Source organism: Notolabrus celidotus, chromosome 4 (genome assembly GCF_009762535.1).
Source record: "Notolabrus celidotus isolate fNotCel1 chromosome 4, fNotCel1.pri, whole genome shotgun sequence".
Taxonomy (NCBI): Eukaryota; Metazoa; Chordata; class Actinopteri; order Labriformes; family Labridae; genus Notolabrus; species Notolabrus celidotus.
Genome location: NC_048275.1, coordinates 28462221 through 28487425, shown reverse-complemented (window position 1 = coordinate 28487425; position 25205 = coordinate 28462221). Strand labels below are relative to the sequence as shown.

General features: G+C 40.7%; 1 protein-coding gene across 1 annotated transcript in view; it reads right to left on the bottom strand.

Moving 5' to 3' along the window:
- LOC117811359 (serine/threonine-protein kinase 32C) overlaps positions 1–25205 on the bottom strand; it is a 114035-nt gene that overhangs the window by 68446 nt on the left and 20384 nt on the right. The window contains 1 exon segment of the mRNA XM_034681594.1: positions 4875–4930. Coding sequence (XP_034537485.1) covers positions 4875–4930 — 56 coding nt within the window.

The following is a 25205-nucleotide window of genomic DNA, read 5'->3' as shown; positions in this document are numbered from 1 at the left end:
ATAGTGAAATGAACAGATGGCGCCTTATGTATTGAAAAGGAGAAAGGGAGGGAGACGGGTATAGGCAATGATACATCAAATGAAGAAACGGGGGAGGGATGATTTGCTCTGAGAAAATGGAGAAGTAAAGAGATTTATTTGAATGACACCTTCTGCAAACAGCAAAACTTTCTCTGTGATTTGTCTTTTACGGACAGTTTTCATTTCTGAAACGTAAACCTTTGCAAGCTGTAATGGAATCTGCGCCTGTGCCTGTCTAACAAAGACAGAGAGCTCCTTGGAGATAAGTCTGATACAGGGGATGACCAGAATTTAATCAGAGCATAGACTCCTGTGGGAAAAATAGATAGTATCATTTAATTTAATTAAGGACAATGTTTAAAAATGAAGCCTAACTTTCCTTTTCACTTGGGTAATTACACAGCAGCCACCATTTGTCTTGGCCGCTGTAGTAAATAGTGATGAGTTATCTTCGCTGTAAATCCTCAAGCAAACCACTCTGCTGTAAACTTTGTGACAACTAACAACTAACACAAAAACACATGTAGCAGAGTGAGTAAGTGTGTCGTACTGTGAGTTTCACAAACACAGCAACAACCTACAAACACAGGAAAACTTAAGGCTAGCGAGCTTTGTCACAGCACTGAGAGTTTTTTGATGTGGATCAGATCCTGTGCTCCACATGCATGCAATTATTTGATTATCGAAACAAATAAATTGTCATCTCATTACAGACAATTTTAGCAAGGATGTCATTACAGCAGGTGTGTTCAGCCTGCTTTTGCTCCACATACAAACTATTTTCAGTACGCCTCAAACTACACGGATATAAACGGAGATCAGAACATGAATTAGTACAATATATAAAAATGTATATGTGAATCAGCCAACCCTAATCACAACCAAACTTGAAATTTGTGTGGGCTGCACTTTTTTAACTCAGACAAAGAATAAGCACTTCTTTGGGGACTAAGCCAACCAGAGAGGAGATTTCCTGATGCTCTGAGGTTGCATCAGACGTAGTTCTCAGGCTTCCATTCAGAAAACAAACATTTTAAAAGTAGTTTGCTTGTTGACAAGCATGTAAACTTCACAGAAAGTGACTCCAGATTTTTTGCACCAATCTACATCATGACGTAAAAATGTCAGAGTTCTTTAAACCTGTATTGTATTTTTTTTCAAAGACGATTATTTTGAGGTTTTTCCCCCTTTACTCAATAGAAAATCTTGAGAGAGAGAGAGAGAGAGAGAGAGAGAGAGAGAGAGAGAGAGAGAGAGAGAGAGAGAGAGAGAGAGAGAGCCATGTCATGTCGGGATTAAGAATCAATCAGCGTGATGAGGGCTATAGCCTCTGTACATGCGGGGCACCTGCTCTACCAATTGAACTACACTCGCGGCCACCTGTTTATCATCATTTAAGTCTTTTTATTCTGAGTTAATAGTGATGTAATAAGCCAGATTTTAGCCAATGTGTGACTTGCTACTTACAGTACATCTGCCACTTAGCAGAAACAGATGGACAAGCGCTCCAAACAGAATGTTGGTAGTTGGTATCCATCAGAGAAAAGCTGGCACTGATCCCAGCTAAATGATCAACAAACTGGAAACTGGTCAGCTTCAAGTATCTGAAAGCAGCAGCAAAGTTAATCTAGACACAACTCCTGAAGAATGGGTTGGGAACTAAATGAGCTATGTCAACGTCAGGGACAATGTTTCGTTTTTGATAAATCTAAAAAGGGAAAAGAATGCAAGTCGTGCTTAACTAACTTATTTATCCATAGTCCAATCTATGACAAGAAGTACAGTCAGTGCAAACACACCCTCTCTCCATGGATCGGATATAGGTTCAACCCTGTGTCAGGTTACATAGAGAAAGGTTCTGAATGTATGTATTGAATAAGAAAAGGTCAGAGGAATGTCAGAGAACAATCCAAAGACTGTGAGTGTGCGGATACAAAAAAATCAGAGATAGAAACAGAAAGAGTAAAAACCAGCATCTGCCATGTTTGTTTTTAGAGTAGGAGGTTTCCTGTGTTTCTCCTCTCAGCTCCATCCTCCCTCATGAGCCCCCACTGTGCATGAAGGAGTCCTACAACACACATTCACAATCTCACTCTCGCTAATGCACAAAGACACACACAAACAAACACACACGCATGCAAACACACACAGCACTGCACTATAAAAGCCATTTTTCATGGAGCACCTACAGGCTGTGATACGGATCATGTTTCATAGAGCTACAGTGTGAGAAAAACAACCTCCCTGTGTTTCACTCTTATTCTCTGAACCACAGAGAAACACGCCAATATGTCTGTGTTCTTTGATACGGCTTTGGACATCATTGTAGAGTAATATAAGTATAAGAACCCAAGAGAATTTATGAGGTATTGTTCATGGAAACCTATTACTGTAAAATTTGGTGTTTACAACAAATTTTTTGACCTATTTTGTCATCTAAAAAAAGCTATTCACTAGTGCTACCAATATACCAGTATAGCATGCATATAGAGGTTTTTTTATTTTGTTAAGGTAAATAACATTGAAGGTGGCGCTCAGAGAAGCAAGAGCATGAGCACTATAGCAGCGTTTCTCCCTCATTAGCTGGTGGTATACTGTTTCATAAATATATTTTGGGGCCTTCTGATAAGATTCATCAATCTGAGAAAACAACAATTTGAATACATTAAACAGTTGGTAAAAAAACAGCCTGTAGATGTTTTTTTACTCATCCTGTGAGTAGGTGGCATCAACATTGTGTTGCCTGGAGTGGTAAACTTAATGGGTCATAACCTTTAACCAAGCTATGAACATGTTTTCAAGCTGAGCCAAGGTCGGGGACAGTTTTGCTCCTGGCTTCTTTCACTGGGTGAAGAAAAAACACAGTTTTATAATCACAAACTGCTTTAGTTTGTTTATTTGTCCATGTTTTAATGATCCTAGCTTTCAATTTATGAAAATTACAGCCCTACAATGTGTGACACTTGTTTGCAGCGTACCCTGCGTCTTTCCAGCCCTAAAACAGTAGTTGCTTGGGAAGTCGTGATATGAATATTTCTATATCAAAGGCTGCTGTTCAGGAAAAGTGTTTTGGTCGCGGTGAATCTTTCTTGATCTCAAGAAAGATTCTAGAGTTGGGATTTATGGATGGTTGGTTACCTAAGCTTCTTTATTCCTGGCCACATATCTGCTTACACACATCATCAGAACAGGGTTGTGTTGTGTGTGTGTATGTGTGTGTGTGTGTGTGTGCGTGCGTGCGTGCGTGCGTGCGTGCGTGCGTGCGTGCGTGCGTGCGTGCGTGCGTGCGTGCATGCGTGCGTGTGTGTGTGTGTTTGTGAAGCTAAAGAATCACACTGTTAAGTATTCAGAAACAGCAGGAACTCAGAGTGAGGCCACAGAGGGCCAAAAAACAGACAGGACAACTTTCAGCAAGGACAGACTTTATCCGGACGTCTCTGCGAGCATCTGTGTGACTGTTTGAGTGTTTGTGTGTGTGTGTGTGTGTGTGTGTGTGTGTGTGTGTGTGTGTGTGTGTGTGTGTGTGTGTGTGTGCGTGTGTGCGTGTGCGTGTGTGTGTGTGTGTCGTCACCATAAAAGTGTGTGCAGACATGACTGAGTTACAAACATTGCATAACTGGAGGCTCTCAGACGGGGGAGCGTCTGTTTCGACCTCTCGGTTTAAATGTTTGCTTTTCTTCTCTGATGCAAAAGAAAGAGAAGTGCAGAAAGAAACAGCAGGTTCCTTTCAATGTATTATGTATGAATTAAAGACAAACATGAATGAACGTTTATTTGCACGCATGTTTATTCAAAAAAACCTGAAGCGAGTGTAAATAATTATTCACTTAGTTTGCCCTGGCTCAGTCTTAAACTCGACCTGCATGCAGCATGTTTCCCTTCGCACTGCAGCTTCTCTCACTATCATCAGCGAAGTGACAGCAGCTTGAGGGAACAAAGCAATAAGTAAAAATTAACATAAATTCACATGGTAATGTATTCAGCATTGGGATATGACTTTCCATGAAACAGGGGGGCTGTGTTCTTGAGAGAAAGATTTGAGAAGCAAAGCAGAGAGAATTTGCAAACTTGTGCACAGACACGAGTTTAATGAACAAATATTAGCCGTGATGTTTGGGATTCAAAATGAAGATAAACTATTCAAATCTCTGGAGCCCAATTTTGTATCTAAAAGCGCACAAAAACACACCCACTGTGCCCTGAATTCATTATTAAAGCCTCAAACAGGCATTCAATAGCAACACAAAGCCGTTCTTCTTCCAACAAGTTAATCCAAAATGTCTGTTTTATCAACAATGGCCACCAAAGCTATTGGCACCTGAGAGCAGGTTGAAAAGAGCAGCGGTAATTTGGTTCCACAATGTGCCTCCATCAAACACACACAAACGCACAAAACCACAATCAGAGACATGCCAAGTTTCCATCTGTGCTGCATTCAGCCCGACCACCGAGCACGATGACAAATTCAGCCTCAGATTTCTGCCGCTCTGTAATTAAACGGAGACGTGGGTCACAACTCCCAACAGGTCGCCTGACAGGAGATGAAAAGTAAATTGGCTCTCCCCTAAGTGACGTTATAGAAAGAATTTCACAACCTGCATTTATGACTATTATCAAAATGGGAAAATTATTGTGCATACTTAGGAGCGGTCTCTCACCTGGCCCTGCCTGATTGTTTGGCGTAGGTAAAGACTGCAGGCTAATTGAAAGAACAGAACACACACACACACACACACACACACACACACACACACACACACACACACACACACACACACACACACACACACACACACACACACACACACACACACACACACACACACAACATTAAAAGATGGAGGTTACATCACCTTTCCGAAGCTCCCTTTCCCAATGGCCCGTAATATCTGGAAGTGGTCAAAGTTTACTGTGAAGAAAAGAGAAGAAGAGAGAAAGAATTCATCAGTATTCATTAAGTGAAAGCAAAGAGACACCACTGCTGTTGTTTCTGCCCACATATTAGATTGATAATAAAACACTGTGAGTTCAAAGTTTTCACTGTTAGTATAAATTAATGGTGTTAATATCTATATTAAAGGAGGGAAGAGGAACTATAAATTATTCTGTAAAACATCCTCCACTTTTAAAACACCCTTACAAGTCTTTGTTTTTAATGTTATAGCTAATCCTTATTGATCAATAACTGACAGCAGTATACGACCCAAACACATCAGCAGACGTTTCCCTGGTGAGGCTCTGACAGGCCCTTAGTAAAACTATATGCAGCTCTTACTCACTGTAAAGGGTTTCTGTTTTCAGACTGCTCTGAAGTAACAGATATGCTCAGTGGGATTGAGGTCAGCTGACTGATCCTTGGTGGTCTATACTGTAGCTATGAGATCACGTTTCTTGCTAACATGATGTAATCTGATGTAATGTACATTACCTTAATATAAACGCAACAAATGTGACAATCAGTGTGAGAAAAATCCTGAACTGAATGGGCAGCTTTAACAAAGAAACTGAGATGATCATCAAGATCTAGCTCTGTAGACTTAAATTTGGGCAATTGAACAAGAAAACTTTTCTTAAAAAGTCCCATGATTCAGCTCATTCAGAGTGAATATCTGATCAGAGGAAAACAGAGAGCAGTCAGAAGAAGCTTTCAGCTCACAGCGCTGCTATCATTCATCTTCTTTTATTTATGGTATCAATATGTGTAATGGCATAGTTAGATGTTTTGGCTCATTGCCTTTTTCAGTGGACATGTGTTCTGATGATTGATAGAGTTGTCCTCTCTGGAGGAGGAGGGCGGTCGGGTGGAAGGAGTTTAAAGCTTTTTTTAAAAAGGAAACACTAACAATGAACAAAATAGACCTCCTGTAACTTTAGGAACTACTTATATACTTCCTAAAAAAGTGGGAACTTTTAACCCAATATTATAACATTTTCTGATATAGCTCCAGTTACTAAGCAAAATCTGCTACATCACCTGATAATGTTCAAGTGATCTGTACGCTCAAATCAGGGAAAAATAGAAACCTGCTTAAGAGCATCTCTGAAATACAACCCCAGTTCCAAACAATTGAAGCAATGATTAAAATGTTAATATAAACCGTATTTGATGGTTTGCAAATGACTTAATATTAGCATATATATGAGGATAAACATTTTAAAGACAACATGTTTATGCTTATTTTACATTTGATGCAAGCAAGACATTTCAAAATAGTTAGGACATTGACAACAAAACACTGAAAAAGTTGTGTAGCACTAAAAAAAGAAACACCTGCAGGAAGATCTCCTTACTAATGAAGTTAATCTGCAACAGGTTAGTAACATGACTAGGTATAAAAAGTGCATTCCAAAGATGCTGAGTCATTCAGACGTGAAGATGGGAAGAGGTTAAAAATTCTGTAAAAGACTGAGTGAGCAAATGGTTCAACAATTACAGAATAATGTCCCTCATAGTAAAATGATAAAGAATTACTGGATTTCATCATCTACAGTACATGATATCATTAAAAGATTCAGAGAACCTCAAAAAGAACAAAGCTAAAACCAAATACTGGATGGACATGATCTTCGGGCCCTCGAGTGGTATTGTCTTAAAAACAGACATGACTCTGTAGTGAAAATCACTGCATGGGCTCAAAATTACTTCCCAAAAACATTGTCTGTGAACATAGTTTGCAGAAATAGATGGCAGCTCAGCTCTAACCAAGGTAGGCTGCTAGCCTTTGAGAACTTCTCCTGACAGAGCTTGTCAGCATGCTAACAGCTAGCAGCCAGGCTGAAGAAAAGCCTTTAGTTCAGATATCCAGAAGCATTGTTGCTTTTTATGAAAAGTACAAAAAGCAACAGTTATGGTGGTCACGGTGCTAAAAGGTGTACTTGATGCTTTTTAAGCAACAGCTGACATACGTCTGTCAAATGAACAGCTGTTAGCTTAAAAGTTCCCTTGATACATATTAAAAATACACTTCTGATAACAAGAGTTATAACTACATTAAACATTTCTGGGGAAATAAAAACAAGTGCCACTTTATATCTGATATTTCAACATATCTTTTTTTCACTTTCTCTACCTTATTCATGACATTAAACATTATTCTCAATTTTACTTTAAGCCTAAAATGTATAAAACGCCCCTCCCTCCTCCTTTGGAATAGTGCTGCCTGGCACTAACGGTGTGTTAAAAGTTTACTGGTACTATCAAAAATTTGACTTTGGTCTTGAACACAAAATAATATTGAATCTTCTCTTCTGTTTTATTATTTCATTTCAATGTATTATTTTGTTGTTTTCAGAAGTTATGTTAAGCCGCAGAAATCTGTCACCCAGATATGTAGTGCTGCATTGACTTAAACGTGGGAGTTTGGGTTGATGAGCTGACAGGCTTCCATTGACCTCCTCCTGATCATCTATAATACTGATCGCCTCTGTTCACTGTGTGTGTGTATGTGTGTGTGTGTGTGTGTGTGTGTGTGTGTGTGTAGGTGGGCAGATGTGATCACAGCAGGCTGAATCTAACTCCTGCAGCTTCTCCTTAAAAGTCGTTCAGCTGCTGAAAGTCTCATCCTGATCTGATCCGCCCCCTGGCCGTCAGACAACCAGTGATCATGAGAGAAGAAACACATCATGCTGAGCTCCTTCAGGCACACACACTGCCAGCTGACCTTTGACCCCCCGACTGAATCAGGACATAAACCACATCACGATTCCTGCTCCCAGACAAAAGAAATGAGGTTTAGTTTGTGTGTCTTGTCCGGAAGAAAGACTAATCCTGTGTGGATCCTCTTTGCTCAGCCTTTTGTACACGACTAATCCGCTTGTTCGCTCTGACACACACAAACACACATAAGTACCGTAAAAAGACCATCAACACACAGTAGCATTAAAACACTGTAACACATCTGTACATAATAAGGACAAGTTTGAAAAGCAGCAGATTCCCAACTTTTGGAATTATTCATTATTCAACCCCACTTTACAAATTTGAGTGGAGGGTGATTTTAACAACATGCTCTCAAACCTGCTTTGATTATTTAATAAATCTTCTAACATAGTTGTGAACAATATTCTTTAAATACTCAATTAAAGAGTAAAGAAAAAAATCTAAAAAGAAACACAAGTTAGTCCAATTAACAATTCAATGTCGTCATCGTCACCAGGCAGCACCTTAAGCAGCAATCGTTGGGTTGAAATGTAAATATTTTTATTATTGACGGCCCAAAATGTTTCTGATGTTATGTGTCTCAGCTAAAGCGCAGTCATTTACCACTATGCATTTGAATTATAATGGGATGGCCCCTTAAGATGTAATTTCAAAGGGGTTCTAACATTTTGCAATAACACTTAACTACCTGGATGTAAACAACCACAGATGAAAGGTGGCATCTCGTAGTGCATAAAGTTGTATGTAGACAGTGTCAGGACACATAACCACTCGACTGTAGGTATGGGTCACCAGCATGTGGACGTAAACCTGCCAGGATGACCAAAGGCTGGTGGTGCTATCTCTGCTAATGTTATACACACTCAGCATTGTTTACCATGATCCTTTGTTTTGCTATGTTGAATAAATTGTGCTCAATTTGGACTGTTTTCTGAGTGTTTCCTCTCTGGTCCATTAGTCAGAATACAAATGTCCGTCTAACCTAGGAAATAAGTTGCTTCAAAAACTGTCCTAGTGGCAGCACTTGCAGGTTATCTGAGCTACCTCAGGCCTTATTGACCTTGTTTTTGGTGGTTGCAGTTTCTCATTTTATTACCTCACAGAAAATAAAACTGTGCTCTAATCTCTCTACTGAGCAATCGCGATAACACTTGTTGATGACGTCATTGTACCGGCCTCTGTATAAAAATGGCTCAAGGCACAGAGACAATGGAGCAGGAGGAGCTGGTTAAAAAAAACTGTGCTACGTCAGTGATTTGGACTTGGTTCAGATTTAAAAAGTCGAAAAGTGAGCAGAAAAACGTCATTTGCAAGATGTGTCGAGTGACAGTGCCTGCAAGCAAAAGGAACACGAGCAATTTGTTCCACCATCCAAAAACAAATCATGTCCTCGAGTATGAGGAGAGCCAGAGGGTGTGCTCCACTCAAATGCCCAGTCAGTCTCTGAACACAGGGGGGAAGAAAAAAGTTTGTCTTACTACCCAACTGCAGACCTCTATTGCGCTGGCTTTTTCAAAGAGTACTCCCTATGATAAAAAAAGAGCAAGCGTTGGGCTGACATTACAAAAGCCATTACGATACACTTGTGCAAAGACACGGTGCCTTTCCAAACAGTGAAAAGCAGCGGGTTTCAAGACATGATTAAAACCCTTGATCCACGATACGTAGTGCCGAGCCGCAAGTATTTTAATGAAAGAGAAATGCCCAAGCTGTACGGCCAGCTCCGAGAGAAAGTTGAAAAAGACTTCCGTGAGTAGTTTAACTGTTTTTATTTAAAATATCAGCAATGTTGTTCGTTCGTTTGCACTATTTTGCACCATAAAGTGCTTAGGTCTAATTTTGAGTTTTGAGATCTGCACAATAAATGCTCTCAATATGACATGTCTGTTTTTGTTTCTTTTTGTTGTTGTTTTTACTTATTTTTTTAATCAATTTAGCTTTGCTGAGGGACTATATAATCCATTCAGAACTTCAATTATAATTTTCACACTTCAGTTTATATCGCGATATACACCGTTACCGTTAAGTGATTCAATTTATACCGCGGTATGAATTTTAGGTCATATTGCACAGCACTACTCCAATCCTGTTTGAAAGTTTTGGCTTTCTGTGAAATGTATGTTCCTGGTCCCCTAATCTGTATTCATTCAGAAAATCAAATGTGAAGCTGCATGCACAAGCATAACTTTCAACTTATTATGAGCTTACTACATGTAGACACTGTAGTGAGCAATCATGTTTTGTAGCATTCAGGGAATTATGTATTTCATACCCTGACTTGTGTGTTGAATGATGCAATATTCTGAATGCATTTGTAAAGTAGGAGTAATATAAATTTGGAGAATTTTCTATTTAATTCAAACTGTAGACCATCTCTTTCATGACAGGTTGTGCTTGCCGAATAAACAGCATTTATGTGTGCAAAGTCAGCGTTAACCAGACTGAAATGGTAAAAAACGAATAAGAACAACTCAACTACTGATGTCATGAATCTGCAAATAGTAGAAACTTTATCTGTATATTCCAATTTACCACCCCCCGGACATCCATCAGACTCCTGACAAACTCATTTTATCTGCAACGCCTGAGAGAAGTCTGAGGAAACACTGAATCCATCTTCCTAGGAATAAGAAAGCATGTTCACTCTGGTGCCTCGCTACATTACAAAACGTATTCAACCAACTCTGTGTGCAGCAGGAGATCAAGCCTAGGTTAAACTCTTTTTTAGATTGTGTCAGATTCATCTCACAAAAAAAGCACAAAGGCCTGATATCTTCAGCAAGGCTGCATTCAAATGAAAGCAGCAACAAATGAAACGTTAAAATGAAATCTGTAATGTCTGTAAGCTCAACCTGCTGGACTCAGTTATTTAACTACAAACATCAAGAAACATTTGGATCCACATGTAATCTTGATGTACTTTATGATACAGAAGCGAAACTTCTGTTGCTACAGCTCAATACATTTTCTCTGCAAGCAGTTCAAAACTTTCACTTAGAGTTGAATCAACCCTGAACCTGACTTCAGTATTATAAAAGATAACATATTTCACAGTCAAACACTTGGAGAGCCTGACTGATGAGGTGGTTTTGTTTTTTTTACTGAAATGAAAAATGTTTTATACATAGATTGAGCTCTTAAATGTGCCCCAATACAACTCTCGCTTCATTAAACAGTAACTTGATTAATTTTCTACGAGCCAGCAGGGTTTTTAAATGTTGCTGGAGCTCACTGGAAACCTCCACTTAATAAAGTAAGGAACTAAATTGACAATCACAAGTTTTTTTTTTATTTAAAAAAATGCAATTTAACCTTTAATTAAACTCTAAAAATGTGGCATTTACATGTGGGGTTTTTACACAGATTTTAAGTGTAAACTTCAAAAAGTCACTTAAGGAAAATAAAGCAGTACAGGTGATATAAACTGGTATTTCCTTTATTTAAGCAAGGAAGCGTAATGGGGCTTGAGAGGGTTTAAGATGCAATCCGTCTCACCACCATCTCTCTCTCTCTCTCTCTCTCTCTCTCTCTCAGCAGATGGCTGTCTAACATGAGTCTGGTCCTGCTGGAGGTTTCTGCCTGTTAAAGGAAGTTCGTCCTTGCGACTGTAACTTGCTAAAGTACTCTGCTCAAGTTGGATTAAGATGAGATAAGACTGAGTCTGTCCCTGCTGTGATGTTAGATCTTTGTTAACGGCATAACATAGAGTATGTTCTAGACCTGCTCTGTTTGTAAAAGCGTCTTGAGATAACATTTGTTGTGACTTGTCGCTATATAAATAAAGATTGATGATTGAATTTTTGTACATTACTTTGCATTATTGTGCATAGTGTGATGTTGTGCTACATGTTCTCCAGATGGTGCTGAGAGGATTAAATCTATGATATCAGAGTGCCTTCTACAGAACAACTTGCCCCTGAAGTGTTTCTTTTTGCACAATATTTTAAATAAGAACGTTTTTTTTTTGTTTTAGCATTTTAGAAAATATTTAAAGGATACATCTATTTTAACCTGAACGTAACAAAAACACTTTCCAGCTGAGCTCTATTTTTTGTTAGGACATGTATAAAAGTTGAACACCTTAACACTTTAAACTGCTGCAGACAGTGCTGAAAAGGTTGCAAACTATGATCAGAGCACCCTCTGCTGGAAAAACTGCACAATTGCACCATCTCTACCCCAACCCAAGCACTATTAACTATGTTCTGTAAAAAAGTTATACAAACTCTCCGATACAGCTATATCTGTGATAGAGAATGTTGGCTTACCAGAATATTGGTCAGTTATAAATATATGTTGACATAACACATACACAATAATAATCCATCTCTACTTCTGTAGTAGAGAGTGGTCTGTTAAAGCAGTCACAGTGTTTCTGGTAGCGACCACTTCATCCTGTGTGGGGAAACAGTAATGTTGGAGGCAGGACGAGTCTATCTTACAAGTTTTTCTCAGAGCACTCAAGCTCCAGCTGACCAGAGAATCAAACAGAGGTGAGGAGCTCACAGCGCTTGGCAGCAGAAACCCTTTATTATTCAGCAGAAGCCTTGACAGGACTCATCTTCACCACCTGTGTGACTTACCATTCAGCAGCTATCAATGGATGTTTTTCCACCTCTGTCAATGACTGTCCTTACTGATGTGCAGCACTTCTCTCTCCCAGCAGCAAGTGTTGATTGATTGAAAATGATTAAAGGACAGGGGGCATCCATTCAATAAGCTTCACTACTGACGGTTCTAGTGATTTGTAGCGTTTCATGGTCAAGTGGTGCTTCAAAGAAACCCTCGCATTGATGTTAGGAGGAGCAGAATGGAGTCCCTATGTTTACTCTGTCTCGGGTTTTAGTGGATTGTGCACTAAAAACAATGTTTAAACCCTCTAGTCAATGTAGAGACAAAGGAATGAAGATGACATCTCCGCCTCTGCCTCCCCCTCCTCTTCCTCCTCCTCCTCCTCTGTGGGGCTGGAAGCTGCTGACACACTGGGACGAGATGCTGAGTGGGCTCCATGGGGGCTCGCGATGGGTGATCGGCTCCCATGGAGAAGCTGATGTTGGCATGAAGCCTGTGTCAAGGGGCAGGAAGAGAGCAAGACTGAGAGGGGCTGACGCTGTGTGTGTGTGTGTGTGTGTGTGTGTGTGTGTGTGTGTGTGTGTGTGTGTGTGTGTGTGTGTGTGTGTGTGTGTGTGTGTGTGTGTGTGTGTGTGTGTGTGTGTGTGTGTGTGTGTGTGTGTGTGTGTGTGTGTGTGTTTAACTGAGATTAAGTGTCTGTTCAGTTCTCAAGGAAAGACACTCCTTTGTTTATGTAAACAAACAGGAGAGTTTCGTAATCTAAAACAAAAGCAGTAATAGACAGATCAATTCTTTCTTTTTGTAAAAGAGAGCTAAGAGTTTGATCTTTTGGGTCATCATTATTGACGACACCACTTTATTACATAACTTGCATATTAAAAAGTGTAAGAAGCCAGAGGCAACCATGATTGGCTGCATGAGAACATTGTCTTTTTGACCAGTTATACCAGTTGCACAAACCTTTCAGAATCTTAATATAAACGATCTGATCTGATACCACACAACACAATACACAATAGGGATAATATCACAATACAGCTATTCTACAATAATGATCAATTGCTACACAGTGGCATTATACATCACAACACATGATTAACTGAAGAATGCAAAAGGTCCTCAGAGGTAAAGTGCAGGATCCGTGTTTTTGGTTCCACCACGAGGGGCCATACAGCTGTATGTTTGTTCTGTGTCCCTCCTCCTCTATCACCTTTTTCTCTGCAGGTTCCTCCTAATTGAGGCAATAAGGTTCACTTGGTGTTGGGCCTTTAAAAGTCCACAGCTGCCTGCAGTAGAGGAGAGGCATTTGAGTTGGGGACTGCTGCCCACCTGCCTCTCCTTCAGGGAATTTGTGTGTGGTTTTGTTATTTTAGAATTTAGGTGATCTTTGTTGAGTAATTCATTATTTATGTCATTTTATATCAAACCCCTATTGTTAAGTGATTAAGGTGCTTTTGTGTTTTCATTTTGGGTCATGTGTAGAATTATAGTTAGCCCCACAGGGCCACCTTTGGATGGGGCGTAACACTATCAAGTGGTGACCGAGTGAGTCAAAGTGAAAGATATGTTTAGGATGAAAAAGTATTATCTTTGTACATTTTTTATTTCTGACACAATAACTTTTAGTTAAATTTGTTGAGTTATATTTTATTTTTCACTAGAATTATGCAGGCGATGTGAAATGCATGGAAGCTTCTGGAGATACTCTGAGAAATGACATTTTATCTGTTAGAAGTGTAAGTGTCAGAACTGGAGGACAATTTCTGCTGCAAGGACCTGTTTCAAGTGACTTTCTTAAAGCTCCTGTGAAAAGCTTTTGAGACATCAAAAATCTTTGCCAATATTGTCCTGTACATGTGTAACCGCTCAACAAGTTGGAGCATTTCTTGAGTGCTGCACATCCCGGAGCTGATCCATGAAAAATATGAAGCCCATACAGAAGTGCTAAAAACTGCAGTTCACCAAGCGTCAGCTAGAGGCTGGCTGCAGAAACACCGGAAACCACATACACACCCATTCAACAAAGACGATCTTTACGGCAATAATAAACATGTTTACAGCCTGGAACAAAAACTGTTTAAGTCTGAGTAGCTAATTTCCGTATCCGTACACACTATATCGGGGGTAAAAAGTTGTATAACTTGATTTATTTGAAGATAATAAAGCTGCTAGTTTTGCCTAAATAAGGACATTAGTTACACAGTCTATGGTTGAAACGTATCCCTCATTGTGAATATTTGTAACGTAAAAAGGTTGAGGGCATTAAAAAATACTATATAGAGACTTTCTGTGTTGTCTTTGATGGCCTCATTTACTTTTGTTGGTCATAAAGAGGCATCACTGTTAATTTCAGTCTGTTTCATAATCAGCTAAAAACTCCTCACTAGGGCTTTAAGCAAAGATATCAAACATTCTCTGGATTCAGCTTTACTTTTTTTTTTTCTTCACATTTTTGAAACTCAACTGACTAAACTTTAAAATGATGAACTGATACTGACAACAAACCATTGTCTTCCAACTTACTTTATAAAACCTGATCAAAAGCTCAGCTAACTTGTGTAATGACTGCTCTCAGTTTGTTATGTTAATTGTGATACAGTGGATGATAAAAGAGAGGGGAGGAGAGAGTCGACAAGGTGAACTGAGCGGAGGACACCTTGAAGACCATGAGAAATACATTATGCAAAGAGTTCATTAACCTTGTTAATGATACCCGGGGAAATACTGAAGTGCAGAGGAGAGACAAGCTTTCAAAGTAAATGTCTTCAACTTAAAAAACTTTTAGAAAGGAAGACAACAAAAACTTATTGCAGCTCAACAGTCGAAGGGCGGGATGTAATCAGTGTTCCAGAGATTAAAAGGAAGTTCTACATGCAGAATTCATTATGAAAAAGTTCAAGAGCTCATTTTGATAAATACAAAAAGAAAAATCTAATTATTACGTAGGACATTTAACAAGAAAATAGTGTGTTGTATGGTTTTATTTTGGTATTAATTATGAATCCTGAGATGATGTAATTTTCATGAGACGTTCTTTATTAATCATCATCACAGCCGCTGCTCCCGGCACAGAGTGTGAGTGTGTGTTTGCGTGTGAGAGGAGGAGGGGAGGAGGAGGAAGAGCGTGGAGACGATTTTTCAAGAGTGCAGATGCTGATGAATTATGAGTTTGACTCATGTACAAGTTCCTGCAGTTCAGACTGTTGTAAACAGATGCTCTCCACTTCAAGGTTGTGAGTTTATGTTATTTATGCAACGTCACACGCAAGAAAAAAGTTGGATGCACTGAGGATTTATGGGTACTGAGGAGCTTCATTCAACACAGAGGCTGTAATATGTAGTCAGACGCGTGAATTAAACTGCACAAAGGCGCGCATTCACAAGCAAACTGTTTCGTGACGTTTTAGTAGACGATGTGTTATAAAAGTGTTGCAGTTCTCTCAAAGTAACTTCAAATGTTTCTATTTATTTTGAAACTAAGTTCCCATCTTGACATATTTTGAGGTTGAGGTAATGGCTGCAACATTACAGCCTTGATCGATCAAAGAACATCCACTTAAAGTTGTTGTTTATCTACTGACAGGCTCAGACTGTCTAAGTGTATTACAACATTACATTCAAAATCACAGAGATATGCCCAATCTTCTGATAGCCCAATGTCCACTCTAAAATTGTACTTTTAACATACTGTTTTGTCTCAGTTGCTGATACTTGAGCAAAACGACGTTTGTTTCCTGGTGAGGTATTGTTTCAGACGGAGAAACTCTACAACAAAGTGTGAATGGCTGCTGCACTCTATAAATGATAGATGGACTTGTACTTATATAGTACTTTTTAAAAAATATTTTGGGGCTTTTACAGCTTTATTCAGACAGGAGAGGACCGTGGATAGAGCTGGAAACTGGGAGTGAATGGGTGAATGACATGCGGGAAAGGGGCCGCAGTTCTGGAATCGGCCGCAGGCTGGAATCAAACCCGGGCCGCCCGCTATATGGGTGCACAATTTAACCATTCGGCTAAATCTGAGCCACATATATAGCACTTTTCTAATATTTCTGACCACTCAAAGCGCTTTTACACTACTGGTCACATTCACCCATTCACTCACTGATCACAGAGGCTGCTAGTAAGGGATCATCAGTATTAACTAATCCCATTCATCCTCATTCAAACACAGCTGACCAACAGCAGGAGCAATTTGGGTTCAGTATCTTGTCCAAGGCCACTTTGGCATCTAACTGCCAGAGCTGGGATCAAACCCCTGCACTTCCAATTGGAAGCCGACTGACTGTACCAACTGTGCCACAGCTGCCCGTAATCAAAGTTTACAATTTTTGTATCATTGTTACATAATAGTCAATAATTTAATATAGCTATAAATCAATACACTACCTCATCAGTCTGCATCTTGCAAAAAAAGTCTTGGTAAACACTACCAATGACGTCCAAAGGGGTCACCAGAATTAACACATCTTGAAAACTCCCTACAGTGCCTTTAAATTCAGTTTATATTTGTCCAACCTTTTTGACTACATTTCAATGATGCTTCAGTCCTGGGCAATCATGTCTTTCATGTCACCAAGCTAACAATGAACTCTGGGTAGTTCCCATAACTTAAGTGTTTCAAAATCTGCATCGGAGAACACACCTGAGGATGTGACAGGACAGTACTTAACACTCACATACTTACCAGGAATGTGCCTTAAAGTCCATGAGTGTGGAATTAGGCATTGGTCATAGAGCTTTTCTTTTCAAAAGGTGAGATACTTTTCCTAAACGGGAAACAACCTTAACATCATTTCTTCAAAGCCACCAGACTCCATTGACAAAAAATGCGTTTATTCTTAGAGAAGGAAAAGGAGTTGCTGGTCAACTGCTCCTTCTGTCTGCACTTGTCTTTCTTTTCACTTTTTCAAGACTTTTGTGTTTTGTTCTTCAGATCCATCAGAGTGTCACACAATGACACAAACAAATGAACTGACCTGCAGCAGCAGAAGTAAAACGATTCATAAAAAGCAATTCAACTGCAAATCCAAGTTTTAAAAAGATCTTCTTCTTCAACATAAGGGTCTATCCCTGCAGGTAGCCTTTCTGTAATGTTGTCGGTGACTTAGAATAACAAGCTGAGCTTGTCAGTGACAGGAACAAGAACTTTAGTGAATGTGCTGTATTTTGACAAGGTACAATTTCCCACAGGGGTTTTGCTGCAGCCACCAAGGCCCGCTTCATAGCAGCTGTGGCTGAGGCTGTCTACTTGAGCAATTCTAAAACAGTTCATCCTTTCCAGTGGTTTTGACCACCTTTGACATTTTGACATTTGTACAGAAGAAATTGAGCGCAAGTTTAAAAACAACAGATTTTTCACAGCCAGCCACAAAACCCAACAAGTCGTCCTTCAAGCTCATATCAAAGTCATGTTGTCATCTAATCTAAAACCACTCAGAAAGCAGGAGATTAAGTATTGATGCATTCCTCAGAAAATCAAAACACCAACCAAAACATCTCATTCCCCACTCTGTGGCCTCCAGTTTTACTCAGTTTCCCCAATCAGGCTGTACGAGAATCACAGCCTGATCAATAAAGTGGACCTGTGATACTGCTCCTCCTTCAGGCCAAGCTGGGATGAGAAAGGGGTGAAGCTTTTTTTTTTTTTAAAGGGACAACCTAATACATCTGATGTAAGTGGAGCTGGGCACATCGATCTGTGAGGTACCACTTAATTCTTTAGAGCCATGCTTAAATCTACTCACATCTCAAAGTGTTGTGCTGAGAGGGCTGAACTGAAATCACAAGGAAAGAAAAAGGTTGAAGTTCTGTAAAATGTACATTGAACTACTCAGATGTTATCCCCTTAGGAGACCTCTACTCACACAGACTCAATAAAGTCAGCATCTCTGTGCTCAGATTTATTTCCAAAAGTCAGGCGGCCAGCAAAGAGCTTAAGGACTGAATCATCAGTGAAGAAGTTGAGTCACATGTCCTAAGACCATGCCTGGACTTTTGTATTTTGGTTTTGAGATGTAAAAAAAACAGAGCAGGTTGTTAAAGCCAGTAAAGATGAAAACTAATGCAATTGTATGATAAAAATAGGCAGTATTTTTTTGTTTACGCTCTTTGGGCCATTTGCTGGCATTAATGTTAAGGTTCACACTGAATGGTTCTAAACACTACCTTTTAGGATATCCTCCTCTCCAAAATAAACAAGAACCAAGCAAGGGGTAAATAATAAAACTAAAATCACTGAATAAAAAATCCAAATAAAGTTCACAAAGCTGGTCTTTCTTATGGGACTGAGCTTTTGGTGTGAGCTACCACTTCCTTTTGCTCAGCGTTTTCTTTGGTACCTGAAGATCCAAAGGCCAAATGACTCAAACCCTTCAGCTTGCTAAATGATATTATAAAGTAAGTCTATGTGACGTTAAAAATGAACACAGGCTAACCTTACACCAAACAACATTTAAAGGGATTTTTAAATTCATAGAAACATTTACAAACTTAGAGTAAAATCATGAGAGTATGGCTTACTCTTGTGCAATGGCTTCAGTTTGAGTGTGCTTCTGTGATCTCAGTCATTGACTGTTAGGTGGTCTTAAAACTCAGTCTGGACTGTTTTAATGGAGTCTTCTTCTTGTCTTGGCGTTACAAATAAAATTAAACATGTTTAATATTATCGCAGGTCTTTAGTCTAGTCTCACGCACGTTTTGTTTTGTTCAATGATGTGAACTTTGTCAACAGCCAATGGGAGCACTCTCTCCCTCAAAAAGAGGGTGCAAGCTAGCAGAAAAAACATGACAGGGAGGTGAAAGAACACGTATTTCTCTTGGGCTGTGGGAAAGGAGGAGAAACTGGTGGAGTTGTGGAGAGAGCAATGTGTCCTCCCATTTGTATAGGGTGACCAGATTTTAAAACCTCCAAATAGGGACACTCTAATTTAACCTTACTGATGTAGGTCGCAACAGTGCTACTCCCAATCTGAACCCACCGTTTGTTTGCTCATTGTAATATGACTTGTATGTTGGCATGTTTACTTTGGGCTACTGAAAATGGATACTTACAGTGCATGTAACACAGCAGATTTTTTGCCTCAAAAGAGGCTGCAACTCTTCTGGAGCTTTTTGCAAAACTCTGACTTCCTTATGGGCAAGACGGCGAGCCTACCTAACATCACGCAGCACATCCTGACCTGTCATACTGGACTGGCTAAGCAACAGCAGGAAGCTGGGATTGATTGACACATGTACAAACACATCAGCGTTGAACTTTGATTCATGGTGCATTAGAGATGGTTTTCTATCATTTAAAAAAGCAACAGCCTTGGTAACTTAAAAATCTGTTTAGCAAGCATTGTGCACCATTTCGCATTTCAAATGTTTAAATCCAGGACGTAATAATGTTTTATAGATATCTGTTGGGACTCAGGACACAGAGCTTGGAACTTGGACATATGGCCATCCTACATTTGTACCTCGATAGAGGGGAGAAGGATAAAAAGCAGATAGAAATTGCAGTCGCCCTTGAAATACTAGGTGCCATAGCAAGCTAGCTAACTACTGTCCAGAACATAGACTGTATAATACGACAAAGCCTCAGTGATGACAACCATTGAGTGATGTCACTGAGTTTTGAAGCCTATCGAAGCCATACTGAAAATGCCTACTCAACCTAACTTTCGATTTACCTAAGAGGCAAAGACGTGGATTAGAGGCAAGCCTTTAGCCTTTTCTATTAGCCTTATTTAGGCAAAACTTGTACGTTTATCATCTTCAAAAACGACAAGTTACAAACACCCCCTACAGTGTGTGCCGTTAGAGAAATTAGCTATTAAGACCAAAACCATTTTTCAACCAGGCAGTAAACATGTTTAAGATCGTCCTTATTAAATGGGTGTGTATGTGGTTTCTGGTGTTTCCACAGCCAGCCTCAAGCGGATGCTCGATGAACTGCAGTTTATAACACAACCACATTGTCTTCATATTTCAAGAGGTTGCTGCTTGATCCAGAATGGAGCTATGAGTGTTGTTATAATATTGCAGTTAGTGAACCTGCAAGATCCCCAGTCTTTGCAAAATTAGTAATCTACGACTAAAAACTGATTTGCTGACACAGGCTAAAAATGTAAGAGAGCGTCAAATTTTTGTAATTTAAAAGTCATTCCCTTTTTTTTCAAAGTCTTCTGGTGTATGGCAGGCATAAGGAATTAGCCAGAAATGATCAACATACAGCTGATAGCCAGAGCTTGGTAAGGAAGTCAAAAACTTGAGTCTCAGGTGGACTGATACACCACTTTGTAACAGATCTGCGGCACTTTCACCTTCTTGTTTTGCCCAGCCATCTAAATAAGTGAGTTTAAAGAGGTGCTCCATGTTGTGATTACTGACTGTTCTCTCTGACGTCTGTGATGAGGTGCTATAACAGCATTGCATGTCTGACATAAAATGGTAAGTTGAATTACAGTTTGCACAGGACTGGAAATGATCTGATTATTGAAATATGATTAGTGAAGCTCAAACTGAATCCTTTAAATATGTAGACACAGCACACAGAGAGTGAAATGTTAATGCAGATACATTTAGAGCATCAGATCACACTGAGTGCATGCTCCCCGTGTGGACGAGCTGCTGGACCCAGATCAAAAAACCTCCTAGCATCGATCTCTTCCTGCTCTGTCTTTGGAGAATACTCCTCTGCTTCTAATCCGATCCTCTGCTGTCTGCCTGTGTCGTGTTATCACCGCTGTACGAGCTCTGCCTCACATTCTGCTGACAGCTTTCCATCTGCAGACACAGAGCACAACACCGCTCTGCAGCCCACTCTGCTGTACTTTTACACGCCGTTAGTTTTCTCTGGCAGGAGGATCAGAGTCTGGGAGCATGTGACACCACATGCTGCCACTCGCATCATCGCAGGAAAAAAAAAACAGTTTGCTTTACAGCCGCTTCCTCTCCCACGTGATTACTGAATATTTTATCGCAGTAGTAAGCCATATTTCATGCTCTGTAGTAGTCGAGCTGCTGCTGGGACTCACTCGGGTCTTTGATATCAACATCCAATCAAATCCATCGGGCAGAAGAAGGGAGGAAGATTTTCTGATTCAGACCTCTGTTAGTATCTCCGTTTCTCAAACTGTCCCAGAGACTGAAGGCTGTACAGTTAGAGGACGGTGTGATCTCCACCTTTTATCGATCTTCTTTGATCTTTATCGACAGCACTCCTATTACAGCACAGCAGGGAGAGACTCACATGTTCATTTGATAGGGAGGCTTCATGAAGCACAGGATGAAGACAACATGTTAGGTGCAGTCATTGTCCCTGTAGTGTCAGTAGTTTTGAGACCAGGGTCTTGAACATATAAAGTGTATTTGCTGTAGATTGTCAGAATCAGGAATCAATAAAAAATCACTGCCTGAGTTCTGCAGATACGTTTTATCACACAGCTGTGTTTTTCATTAAATAGCAACATTTTCCCTGGGATCTTTTTCACAAGTTTATATTTTCAGGTTTTATTCATTCATTCAGAGATAAATGGTGAAGGAGGACACTTAGGAGAGAGAGAGAGAGAGAGAGAGAGAGAGAGAGAGAGAGAGAGAGAGAGAGAGAGAGTGAGAACAGTGGCGGTTCTAGACCAATTTTACTGGGGGGGCCAGGCTGGGGCCATGGGTGTTGTCAGAGGGACACATTCGACCCTGACAAAAGAGACTGAGAAGGGCGAGGACCAGCTGAGAACAAACTGGCAAAACATCAGTGCATCTCTTTATACTAGACATATATACTACTGTGTACTTTATCAAAATCCAGACTGACAGCAGCTGTTTGACTGTTTACACTCTACATGAGTCCCTTAGCGCTCTAAGGGACTGGAACCAAGTGCCACACGCATGTGTTCCACCTGTAACATCGGCGCGATACCGAAGCTTTTTTTATTGTATAATATTATTTTGGTGTGGAGGGAGGGCCACAGGGGGGTCCAGGTTCAGTTTTACAGGGGCACTGGCCCCTGTTGGCCCCTCCCCAGAACCGCCACTGAGAGAGAGGGGAATGACCAGCAGTTAAGGCTGATTTATACTTCTGCGTCGAATCGATGGCGTAGCCTACGCCGTAGGTCCGCGTAGCTCCCGTACCTACGCAGAGGCCTACGCACGTAGCTGACGTGCACCTCCTCCAAAATGTAACTATGTGCTAACAAGCTCTGTGATTGGTCCGCTCGACGGCTTTGTCTTTCCCGCATTCACAGCACTTCCAGGATCCCGGACATCGGCCACACATTGGCCGTGTATTTCATGTCCTCCTCTCTATTCTTCATGTAATCATGTCTGTATGATAAACAGCAACATGTATCAGCTGTAGATTAACATAACACGCTCTGAATCGATGTGGAAAAGTAAACAGAGATCGTAGCAGGACCGGAAGCAGGCGACCGGCTATCAGAGAGACCACACTGCCCTCAAGCGTTTCGGAAGAGAATTGCTGCGCAACACGGTCACATCGACGCACAAGTATGTGGGGCTCATGTCCGCATCAGCCCCTGCTGCGTAGGGGCGACGCAGAAGTATAAATCAGCCTTAAGGGGGATTTTTGCCACAGTGTCAACAGGCCGAGATGAAACAGGCCAGATTCCATCCCGCAGATTGATTTGGTATGACACGTGATCAAGTTGTCCTTATTAGGTGCATTTCGACCAGGAGTTCCGGGGTCTTTTAGTCCCCAGAACTACTTTCCCCTGAACTAAAAGGTTCCTGTGCCCCCATTGTTGTCTTCGTTGACCGCAGGCTGGAGTCCCGGGTAGATTGTGCAAATCAGGCCAGTGGCGTATGGAGAAAAAAATATATATTAAATAATATTTTGAAATCTTAATAAAAAACTAAACTAGTATGCATTTGGTCGAAATGCACGTAGTTCAGGGGTAAAGTCCCTAGTTCCTGGGTAAAGTTCCTGCGGTCGAAAAAACCTATTGCTAGTGCTGCTGGGACTTAATCACCATTGTTCTGATATTTTCACCAATCAGAATCAAGTATTTAACACAACCAGGTAATAACATAATCTATTGACTGAAATCAGTGAAACTTGGGCTTAAAGGTTGTGAGACACATTTAAAGACATACTCCGCAACAAGCACTGATACAAATGAAGGTGTGTTTCTTAAAGTTAAAGCTAGTGTTACTCTGATTAATGACAGGTGACAAAAGGGAACCGCTTCTTAAACCTCAAAACAACACAACATGATGTTTCCTCTGAAGCCATGTTTGATGAATCTGTTAACTAAATCACTGTCATCACTGAAGTGACATTATGATCACCCTCTCCTTTATATCTGAACACTGTAAACAGATTTTCTCATGAATATTCAGAAGCAGCACAGAGCTGATTTTCTGTACAGGCGTGACGATTCCAGCGGTGGATCTCGGTTGATAATTGGACGAAGACGGAGCTCTGCACAGGGAGTGTGCTGCTGCAACTCTGTATTCAATTCCAGCAGAGTGGACACTCCCCGTGGGCCTAGTGTCATGTGGTCTTGCCGTCTTTGAGTCTCCTTGCGTGTGCATGAATTACCCTGAGAGAGCTTTTTTTGATCTGCATCGGCTGGACGGCTTTCATGATGACACAAAGGAGTCACACTGCTGGAAAATTAAAGCAGCCATTAAAGCCTGATGTGGCTGTTTGTGTAACTCGCTAATGTAATGAAGCTCTATTCAAAAACAACCAGCGGAGCATGTGATTCACACGCTGACCGGTCCCGGTTGCTAAGGTTACTCACCAAATGAGAATGGACCTGATCTGCAGGAGCCTCAAAGAGGATCAATAGAGGGCACAGATCAGGGATGTTCTCGTCAGCTGACAAACTTTTATTGGGTGTTTCATCTCCTGCTCATAGAAAAGTACAGGTTTCCTCCCAGAGCGATCATCACTGTTTATTTCTATCCATCATTCAGAGAGGAATACTCCCCAGACAGGTGAAGGCTCTACCATGTTTATACCGCTTAGTTATCCATGTCTCTCTTCATTATTGATCCCTGTGTTCTCTCCGCTCCTCTGTGCCCATCACACATGAAGACTACAAAATACTTTTTTGAGCCAAAAGCCGGAACCCTCCGTCTGATCAAGCAAGTTTTAGCCTCAGACTTCAAGATTTTACAAAGACGAGGCATCTTTTAGGATCACTATTTACAGACTACACCTAGATCTGTGTTAAGACTGTTTGGCATCCTGCTCCAGCATCAGAAAATCAGAAACAGAAGCAGCTTTTATCCACAGCTGTCTTCATCTGTGCAGTGGTTTGTGTAATCTGCAGTGACAGAAGCTGTTACATTAGCCAGTTAGCAAAACAGGTTTAGCAGGATTCCAGTGAGGCATTTCTTTCCTAACTTACCAACTTTTACCAGAGCTAACCACCACAAGAGGAAAGACCGATTTATACTTCTGCGTTGAATCGACGGCGTAGCCTATGCCAGGGGTCTGCGTAGCTCCCATACCTACGCAGTGGCCTACACACGTAGCTGACGTGCACCTCCTCCAAAATGTAACTACTCGTAGAATCGACGTGGACCACAAGCCCTGTGATTGGTCCGCTCGGCGGCTTGTATTTCCCGCATTTACATCACTTCCGGGATGCCCGTGCATTTCATCTCCTCCTCTCTATTCTTCATGTAATCATGTCTGTATGATAAACAGCAACATGTATCAGCTGTAGAGTAACACAACACGCTCTGAGAATTGCTGCGGGTCTTGTTCAGGGAGGACAAAGTGATATCAGCCTTCCATTTTCATGGTTCAAAGTTTCTTTACTTGTAGGTAGATTCTGTGTACGGTGCGTCAGTCAGCCTCCTTTAACACAAACAAACAGCACCGGACAACACACAGCTGCTTGAGGCTGACCTGTTAGCTCGGATCAGTAGCAGGATTTCTCAGATTGACACCAACTAAAGACGTTCTGTTTCAGAAGTCCATCCCTCTGTG